General features: G+C 31.1%; 1 protein-coding gene across 2 annotated transcripts in view; it reads right to left on the bottom strand.

Annotated features, from left to right (window-relative positions):
- Positions 1 to 4,479: 4,479 nt before the first annotated feature.
- Positions 4,480 to 10,588, bottom strand: part of LOC107454469 (corticotropin-releasing hormone receptor 2) — a 152,473-nt gene continuing 146,364 nt past the window's right edge. Inside the window, exons 9-11 of one of the 2 annotated variants that reach the window (XM_016071676.4) lie at positions 9,039 to 9,168; positions 7,153 to 7,194; positions 4,480 to 6,125 (exon numbers count right to left, since the gene is read on the bottom strand). In XM_016071676.4, coding sequence (XP_015927162.1) covers positions 5,883 to 6,125; positions 7,153 to 7,194; positions 9,039 to 9,168 — 415 coding nt within the window. In that variant the 3' untranslated portion in view covers positions 4,480 to 5,882. The remainder of the gene's footprint in view (positions 6,126 to 7,152; positions 7,195 to 9,038; positions 9,169 to 10,588) is intronic. The other variant, XM_016071677.4, reaches the window with a different exon arrangement.

Genomic DNA, 10,588 nt, shown 5'->3' with positions numbered 1-10,588 from the left:
TCCCCAAACACAGACACTGCCTCTTCCGTATGCATCTCTTTCACGGATGTTTGATGGATGATAACGGGTCCCAGGTTCTCTCCATATCAAATAACGTCTACTGTCACTTTCTAGACTAAACCTGGACTCATCCGTAAAGAGAACAGGCCTCCATTGATCTGACGTCCAGTGGACATGTTGTCGGGCCCACTGCAAACGGTCTCTCCTATGGCGTGATGTGAGCGGCACGCAAATGGCTGGTCGTCTCGCATACAGACCACCTTCGTGGAGCCTTCTGCGCACAGTTGACGTTGACACCAACCTTCCGGTGGCTGCAGCAAGAGAGGATCTAAGATGTGTCGGAGTAGCGGTTCTATTCCTGCGTGCACTTAATGTCAAATATCGGTCATCGGCACTGGTCGTAACAGTTGGCCGTCCTTGACTGAACCTCCTAGATGCCGAATCTGTGGTTTGAAATTGCCTCCAAAGTCTATGAACCACAGATGGACTCACATTTAGCCATCTGGCCACTTCTGATTGACTCTGCCCTGCCTCTAGTCTCCCGATGGCTCTCCATCGTAGTTCTTCAGGCAAATGATGCCTAGAGGTCATTATTACGAATTGGCTATCTCAGATTTTCAATGTCGCAATCACAGTAAAATTTGTGTGCTTTCTCTCAAACTTGGACTTTTATGCTCCAGGCAGATGACGTAAGCCGAGTGCAGCGCCACTAATTTGCATATTGCAATTTTACTCAGCTACTCTTAGTGGACAACATATGCAAATTTTGCACGGTTTGGCTTACTTTTGAAAGAGTTATCGCTATTTTTGTGATTTTTCCTTAATTTATGATAACCAGTGTAGATTAAAATCTTTTAAGTTGGAAAACTATATGGAACTGAAAACTTAATTAAACATAGTTCTAAAGAAAAGCATCACGGACATTTTAAAAAATATTTTTATTAAATAAAAAGGAAAAAGATTAAGAAAAGGGAAAATATCGTAGAACATTCCTATATAACTGAAAAGAGGAGGAGAGGGAAGGGAGAACGGGCCAAGGGCATGAAACCGATCTCTCCCCAGATGGCTTATTCGAGCGTTGAGATCGCCAATAAGTAGAGAGTTCTGCTCTGCGTCACCTGTAGTTCATTTTGATCACTAATATTAAAAGTCAATATTCCTTTCTTTTTCAACAGGTATTGCAAAAATTGTTAATTAGTACATTTATAAATGTGTTACTACTTCTTTTACAAAGATTTTCCTTTTACCAATTACTAGAATTATAAAATCTAGTGATTGCCACAGCTTCACTTTTATTTTGTAGGAGAATGCGGGGAAAAACGAGGTACTAAGGAAACAAAAATTTAATGTTATTTATTGTATCTTCCTGCTTATTTTAAAAGATTTTACTAGCTACTGTCAACCAGAAATATTTGTAAATTAACTATCTATGCAATAACAGAACAACTTAATCTCTTAAATTAGCGTGCAATGGAATCTCGCATATATTATTTTCGATTTCCTCATGGGACAGTTGCCACCATTTCTAAAATTTTTTCAGACTGCGACTACCATGTTCACTTGACATGGTAGTAGCAGTCTGAATTGAACTCTGGATGACATTTTTCTCGATCAAAATCTAAGAATTGCCTTATTTTACCAAATTTTGAATGATCTTTGTGCGAAGAGTCAACCATAAATATTTATGTCCTAATAGTTAAGCTATTAGTTCAAATAAGGAGCAAATTTTGAACGTTTCATCAAAATCAAAAATATCACCTTTAAAGTTCTTAAAAAAATTTAAAAAAAAAAAAAATTGACACTCAATTAGAAACTTATTTTTAAGTTTTTTTGAAATTTGTTCTGAGCAAATTGCAAAGGGAGTGTATAAAACCAGGTTATCTGAGCAAATATAGATTTTAAGGATGGGTTCATTCAATAAGCTTAAAAAAAGTCATGCTTTATGAATAAGATTTTCTTGAGGTATAATTATTCAATGAATCTACATATTTATTCAGGGGATTCCACAATCACCACTCTTAACCTATATTTTTAGAATTATTGTATACAATGAAGAAAAAAAATGGCATTTCATGAGATGTCTATTATAATTTTATAGAAGAATTCTGTCGAATTGTAAATTACGGTGAGATGATAAATATGAAAATTTAGTTTGATTTCCTCATTTAACTTAAAGGTGTATCGACTAATCACCTTTAACTACACTCTTTCGAAAATCAAACGAGTTTTTTTCTACCTCAGTAGGGATTCATTAGACTTCCATAGCGTTTTTATTTTTCTGCCCTTAAATGCGACTCCTAATATTAAATTTTTTTACGTCACTTTGACAAGAATTCTAATAATAGACATTACGGTGATAGTGGAACACTCTGCATGCATCAAACAAATGAACCTAACCTATTAAATAGAATTGGCCTTTTAAATAAAATAGTCATTTCTAAGTAACGTCATTTCCCCACTCTTCATACTTTTTCTCATTTCGTTACCATGGTTATTGGAAATCTTGCTTTTTCCTTGGCGGTTCGTTTTAATAAGAAGTGGGAATATACCGGGCTGGGATAAAAGCAAAATTTTCGGATGCCATGATAGCGGAGAGGAGAAAAGTATGGAGACTGAATAAATCAAGTCTATTCTATTTACAAAGAGTGTGAAAGTGGAATTTACTATTTTATATGAATTATACATTCATTCGATCAATCTGAACTCTTCTCTATCAGGAACCCTCCGCTGGCTCAGGTATGAGTATATAAAAAAAGAGTTTCTGATTTTACAGTGATATTCATCCTTATGGAGTTTCAATGTATATATAATTAAAAAGAATAAATCAGACAAATAGGTTTGAATGTTTTTAATCAATGATGAACTTATACAAGAACCAATTAATGATATTCTTCAAGGATTCTCAGATCAGATTACTCAATGAATATTACACAGTTCCAACTATAGTAATACGAAAAACAATGCTTTTATTTTCGTGCATTTCACAACACTGAATGCAGTCATGTCACTGTAATGAGTATGATTTGAAGTTTTCTGAAATGTACAACTCGTGAAAATTAATTTTTTTGTGTTTTTGTAAACAACGTTACCTTATTTGCGCCTGTCTTTAAAAGAACGGTTTCTTTTTTAAAAAAAGAAAAATGCGGTGACACAAATATTCCATTAGTAGGATTTATTTAAAAGAAATAATATAGTTCCACTACGAATACATTAATAACTTAAATGTTTGTATTTGTATCTGAGGTACAAGTACAAAATTCAAAGTACAGTGCTTTTTAAAAGCTAAAGTGGTTGGCAATAAAAAGAAATATCCATTTGGTTTAAAAAGAATGTACATTCCATAAGTTTTTTGATGTGGGTGTTTTTTATATATACCCCATTTTTTTTTGCAGCAGGGTATAAAAAATACAAGCATTTTTTTAAATAATGTTGAGTGAAACATGATTCTTTTTCTTTAACCCTCTTTTACTTTCAAGAGTTAATGGATGAAAAAAAATTTGAAAAAATATGCTTTGAAATTGGTTTGATTTGAAACCCTGAAAACATATAAAAAACATGTATTAAGACTTAAGAAGTCATTATGTCAAGTCATCTTGCCTGCAAGACTATTCAATTTATAAATCACATTTTTTTTCTTCTTCTTAACAAACAGTTATATGAGGTTTGAAAAAAAAAGTAAGAAAAGTGATTCGTACGAAGCATCAACAATTTTGTTTAACAACACATGGCTTGTTTGATGTGATTGAAAAGGTATTCTGTAAGACATCCCTTTAAATCTTAAGCGAGATGTTGGGATACTTAAGAAGTTATTCCTGGCGACCATTGGATTTAATATCTCCTCTCGGGCGAAAATTATGATGTAACTTCATTTAAACATTGTAGAAAAATTTTCATATAATGCACAAAAAAAGGGACACCTTAATAACTGTTGGTCAGATTATCAAGCACTACAATATATTTTTAGTGTTTTATGGATCGAATTTTAAATATGCTGATTAATTTGTATTGACGATATTTTAAGTTTCGAAATCAGACACGAAAATTAACTTATTTAAAAAAATGTTTGCCTACATTAAAACTCGAATAAACGAATATAAAACTCGTTTATCCTAAGAGAATTCTACGTAAAAATAATTTTTTTATTAAATTATTACTGTTTATTTTTTTAATGATCACAAAATGTTTAAATTATAAGGTGTACGAATTTCAACAAAATAATTTTAGTTAGCGAAATTCTGAGTTTGAACGAAAATGGTCAAATAAATAGTTCTTGAGAAATTAAAATTCAAAATTAAATTTTCTTAAAACTTTTATTGCTCCAAGACTAATTAGTCGTATTATGTCATTTAAAACAAATATTTTAAAATTAGATAAAACATGCGTAATTTACAGTACAAAAAGCTTTAAATTATTATTAAAATGAATAAAAAATAATAAATAATTATAAAATAATATTTTTTTATAGGATAAAAGATAAGATTTTCTTGTGGAAATTTTTTTTTATTTTCTTAAATATATTCAGAGATACGATGAATTGCGTAAAAAGAGACATTAATTATCATTGAGTCTGTCTAAACATCTCCCGAAAATAATAAGTATGTTTATTTACAGTACACATTTCAGTTTAACTTCTGAACCTAAAACATCGTAAAAAGACTTAACTTAAAACATCGTAAATATGCATTATATTTGTTGGGAATTGACTTACTCACATTTTATAGATTTTAAAGCATTTTCGAAACTCAAATGTGTGTATTTTTTAGTTGTGACGTTATTTATGACGCAGTTGCGATATACTTAGTATACATATGATAGATTTTACTAAAATTTTTCTTATCGGGATACGGAAGAAAAAACTTTTATTAGATGTTTTAAGTGTTATTGTTGAGATATTATTTTTCATAGGTAACTAAATTTTAATTTCTCACTTTATAGTGGTGATGTTTAAGATTTGCCAAAAAAAGAACTTTCGACCACAGTTGGCATCAATATGTTACGCATGTAACATGATATCTATCAAAAGTTTGATGGGAATTGTGGGGAAATTTTTCACCATATTTGTTTACCGTTATTGATCGACTTGATATCTCCTAAGTTATATTTAATTTTACTTTCCCGTTCCTAGATTGAGGAAAAACTTATCTAAAGATCGTGCGGTCATCTATTCGATATTTTACATGGTATTACCACCAACATACTTCGTCATCGTCATATTTAAATGTTAAACATATATTTTATTTCGCTCAAAGTTTAGCACAAACGTAAAAGCGAATTAAATTATGCTTCTTAGAAAGTCGCCCTTTAACTGGCTATTAAAAGTGTAAGAACTGCAATAGGGTAAAAACTTTCACCTTGATCATACTAACTTATTGTAATTGAAGTGTCATAGCGTCTTACAGTTAGTTTCTTATCAGGATGGTGAGACAATTACCTTAAGGGATTTGGGATGGTTCAAAGATATAGCGAATGAGTCAGGTCTGGAATATGATTGGTGCATTTGTACATTGCTTCAGAGTCACCTTGCTTTTATGAAACATCTTCTGATGGCAGATCAATTATGAATATGAGACAAAATGTTGTTAGTCAAGCAGTGAAAGATTTGTTTGGTTCTTTTGCTAATGTAACTCAGATTTCTGTGGTAGTTCTATGCTAGATGTCTTCGAGTTTCACACTCCACCTATCTCCCGAGTTCCTAGTCTTTTGATTGGTATCCAAAGTCACGAGGATACGGGAACGTTTATTCTGCAAAACCCATAACGTGGATCATCGATGATGATAATAATTAAAAAGAAAATAAAAGGACCCTCAAGAACTTTCGCAAAAATTCTTTGCCCTGTTAATCAACTTGATGTGATAGAGGTGACGTGCTATAGTTTGACTAGTTAGATGACATTTTTGTAGTCCGAATTGAAAGCAGTTTCTTCAGTCTCTGGATTTAATGATTCGACTGGGGGCCGTTGTAGCAAAGCAAGACGTAATTTAGAAGCTTGAGGAAAGAGATGGGGATGTTCGGGTGATAATGAAGTGGAGATGCTCGAGCCAAACTTCCTTGAGGATCGGCAAGACCTTCGTGGATTGTGACGCTGAGTTGATCTTTTGTAAGCAGCAACTACGGCTGATTGAACCTGCAAAGATATTAGGAAGCTTTCAGTCTATGTTGCCTTACAGCAAGAAAGAATTGATAATTTTATTTCTGCAGAGTATTTTAAAGAGCACGATTTTTTTGTTGATAAAATGTTATTGTATAGTTCCTTTTTTAAAAAAAAAGTAAGTATCAAGATTATTCTTCTCCATTTACCAAACAAGTATCTCGACTATTGAATTTTTATATTGAAAATAGTTTGAAATGCCTATTAGAAAAAATGGATATAGCTCAAAATGTGTGTTTAAGAAAATGGGTAAAGTATTTGATTACGTTTTTCAAACTACTGTTATGACCATTGTTTTTAAACGAATTGATTCACGAATCTAAACCATCTCGTAATGCATAAACAAATTTGCAGTATACATATTTAATATAAATGTGATAGACTTTAAAGATTCGCGGCAAAGCACGCTGTACAAAACGGATATTCGAATTTCACGAAACTTTCCTCGTTTTTGTCGAAACCATTTCATGGTATATGCTCCGAGAGAACAGTTTTTCCAAGTGATGAAATAACTATAGTCGCTTAAGCGAAGAATTCTTCGAGTAAATGAATTTCATCAGAAGAAAAGAAATATTTCGTCATTCTAGCTCCGATCATCTTGTCTTCATTCTAGTTCCGTCATTTTAGTCAACAGTCTCCCACAATGTACTACGACGATTTTCCGAATTGAGGAGACATTTTCGTCATACATATAAGAGTTCGTATCTCGTCACAAATGACGAAATTTAGGTGACGAAATGATTCTTCAAAAATAACGAAATATAGCTCAAAGACTCCTGAATCGTCAAAAGTGGGAATTTCATTTCTGAGAGTGCGTATAATAACAGTATATTTGTAAATTTACGTTACTAACAGATTAAAGGTAAAATGGGGGTTCCTGTTTTCTTTCTTTCTTTTTTCTTCAAAGAAATAGCTTTAGTGTGTTGAGATATGATAACTAAGAATAGCTCATACTGAAATATTTCCCTTCTCTTTCAAAATAACAAAAAACAAATATACTCACTTCAGAGTTAAGAAAACAATATAGGACAGCCACAAAAAGCCCCTGAAAAGAACGGGAACTTTTTAGATGGAATAACAATTATATTCTATTAAAATTATTGACATATTTCATTTTTAATTATACACACATTGGCCGATGAATTTAGAAACTTGGGAGTTTTTCTCTTGCTATTTTCGCACTGTATAAGGGTCTGGTGGGGTGGGAGTATTATCACGTGAGACATGTTCTGCTGGTACGGAGGGGGTACCTTAATGTTCCTCAAGGGTAAACAAAAAGGATCCCCAGTGGCAAATCAGGTTCATCTTGCAATGTTACATTTTTATTCCGGAAGTGACGGATACATCATGGACTATAATGAAAGTGAATATCGTGCTAGAAGTGCAAAAATTTGGTTCAATGAACATTAAGTTGATTTCTAACACCTAATTTACATCTTATCTACATTGCGTTTTATCTAGTTAACGAGATCTTTAAATATATGTAACTAATGCATTATATACTCTGGACATAAGCACACTTCGGGAAGCGATGCACTCCAGTAGAATTGGTTACCTCACTAATACGGGTTGTTATTCGTGTAGAAAGAGAACCCAAAAATAATAATTTAAGGTTTAATTCATTTCCAGTGTCTGTAAACGGAAGGAGATGGGAAAGAACGTTTTGCTGCATTTTGATTAGGGAACCAGTTATTTATCTTCACTGAATTTCAAAGTTCGTAACAAAGTTTCTCAATAGATGGCTGTACAAACTGGGCTAAATAGTAAGGCAATGTTTTACTAATAACCACTATTTGCAACAACAACATAGTATAAAGGCTATGGAAATAATAAGAGCTATCCTTGCAAATAATGGATTCGCAAATAATTTAGAATATTATGGCAAGCAGTAAAAAACATTTTTCGCAGTTTTGCCAGTTAATTTTTTGTTTGGATTTTTTAACAGTGGTACGTCAGATTCATTAATTATGAAATATTATATACATTATAAAATTTTTTACATTATTTTAAAGAATGTAATTTTATATGTCAGAATACTAAATTTGAGGAAAATCGGTCGAATAGTTTCTGAGATATTGAATTTTAAAAATACTATTAAATTAACCTAGAACTATTCGATCAATTTCGCTCAGACTTTGTATTTTACATTTTCTAAAATGATGAAAAAAATTGTATACTTACAATTCAATTTTCTTTTCTGTCTATTATTAAATAAAATAATAAAAATTTACTCAAAGTTATTTTTTGAATGGAATTATCTTTTGATAAACAAACTTTATATTTGTGGGTAAAAGTTCTTCAATTTGCTTAAAAAGCTCTCGAGATATGGCGAAATACGCAAAAAGCAAAATTAATATTAAAGGGTAGAAACTTTGGATCGCTCTCCTGACCAAACTATGGGGATCATATTTCCCAGATTGCTGCTGCTCCCTATACTTTGAGGGATCAGAAATCTGAATCCTTTGGAAAAAATGTAAGCTTATTTGGAGAGAGTATGTTTGGTGTCCGATTTCGTAACTTAAAATGTCTGCACTAATTAATTAGCTTATTTGAAATCACCCCCTCAAACCATTGAGTCCCAGAACATGAAGATACGATTACTAGATCAAAAGTTATTCAGGTTGGGGAGTTTTTTTGCACACTGTACATAGAGAAAGTGTATTCTCGGAGAGTTTTCTTGATAGTTATACATTAGTTTTATACAACTAATGTTATAAAATAATTGAATGTAATAAAAATTGCAGTGCTCTTTTTTTTTTAGTAATTATATATATACATTTACGAAAATCTGGGAGATACGACTACTTGAGAGCATTTACATAAAATTTCAATTTTAAAAATGCTGTTTTTTGCTAAAATGAAGAAGTTTTGTAGAAAGTAATAATTTACCTGTGAAGACTGCAATACTGCATTTACCAGCATGTATACTTGTTCTAAATCGGTTCGTGGGTTGATACAGAAAAGTAGATGAGTTATCCCCAACAACGGGAATAACAATGCTGTAGCTTTTATCGCCTTCCTGAAAAAATAATTTTTTGATATATTTTGTAGGATTTGCGTTCATTAGTAGGATTAAAGAAATTTTAAGGGAAAAAAAAAAGCGCCCGCAATATAATTTTTTATATTTAATATCCAACTGAAAGTATCAACAAATCAAATGAAAAAAAAAAGCACAAAGTAAAATGATTTTAATCATCTTGCCAGTTTTAGTTATGTATTTTTCTTCGCCCCCTAGCATCGAAAATTTTTACCAATATGTGTATAAAAATTGCAAAAAAAAAGTATATAGGTAAAATGAAATAAATTTAATATAAATATATAAAAATAAAATAATAAAAGACCACTCTGAATAATTTTTGTTTTCATGATCAGATTTTTACTTTATTTTAACAAAATTGAATAAACAATTTCTGAGCTTGATAAATGAAGAAAAAAAGTCTAATTTAAAAATTTTTAATACTCAAGAACTATTATGTCGATGTCATTCAAACTTTATAATTAGTCATAGTTAAACGAAAATGTTTAAAAAACTGGAATTGTTTTGGACATTATTAAATAAAATAATAAAGAATAATGAATTATTGAAGATGACTCTTTACGTGGATGATTCTTTTATTCTTTGGAAGAATAAGTTCTAGGATTACGTGCAAGGCGTTTTTGATTCACTAAGAAATTTTTCACAAAAAGTTAAATTAATATTTAGGGGTTTTGACTTCCGATCAAATTCCAAACTAAACTCTAGAAACTATATTTCCGAGAGTGCGTTTACTTCCCCTATTTTATTAGTAACGAAAAAAAAAATGTTTGTTCGTTAAAAGTTTTTGAGTACTATTTCTCTACCGAACAGTTAGTGCGAATTAGATTGTGCATGTGAGGTCGATTCTTCGAACAATTAAGGTCGATGCTAAGAACGTAAATATCCGATCATTAGAACAAAAGTTATTCAGGGGTGCGTCATTTCTTCTTCTTTTTTGGCTCACTCTACACTGTATATAAAGTCCAATTTATGTTTCAGAAACTTTTTGATTAAAAAAAAGAAGGAAAACAAATAATATTTTAAAGATTACAAAAATGTTTTCATGATGTAAGTATTTGGTAATAAAGTTGCAAATGCAATCGCTTTGCTTGGGATTTGCAGATGTATATAATATCTAGTATAGTATAATATCATGTACGAAAATAAATTTTTTAAAATTTATCCTCTAATAGAATATTGATTTTTTTTTAAATTTCGCAGTTCACTCCATAAAGGAAATCAAAATGAAATTTTTAATTCATTCATAATTTAATTGAAAACGATGTTTAAGCAGCATGTTATCACTTCCAAATATGTATGTATATTTTTTGCGTAGAATTTGAGAAAATCAATTTGTTGGAAGATTTTTACATTAATATACGGAATATCCAATAAAAATGAATCAAAGAAAATCAATAAAATA

This window comes from Parasteatoda tepidariorum, chromosome 2, assembly GCF_982258835.1.
Source record: "Parasteatoda tepidariorum strain Cologne lab strain chromosome 2, Ptep-v5.0, whole genome shotgun sequence".
Classification (NCBI taxonomy): domain Eukaryota; kingdom Metazoa; phylum Arthropoda; class Arachnida; order Araneae; family Theridiidae; genus Parasteatoda; species Parasteatoda tepidariorum.
Note: the sequence above shows the minus strand (reverse complement) of the source record. Positions and strands in the feature narration are given on the sequence as shown.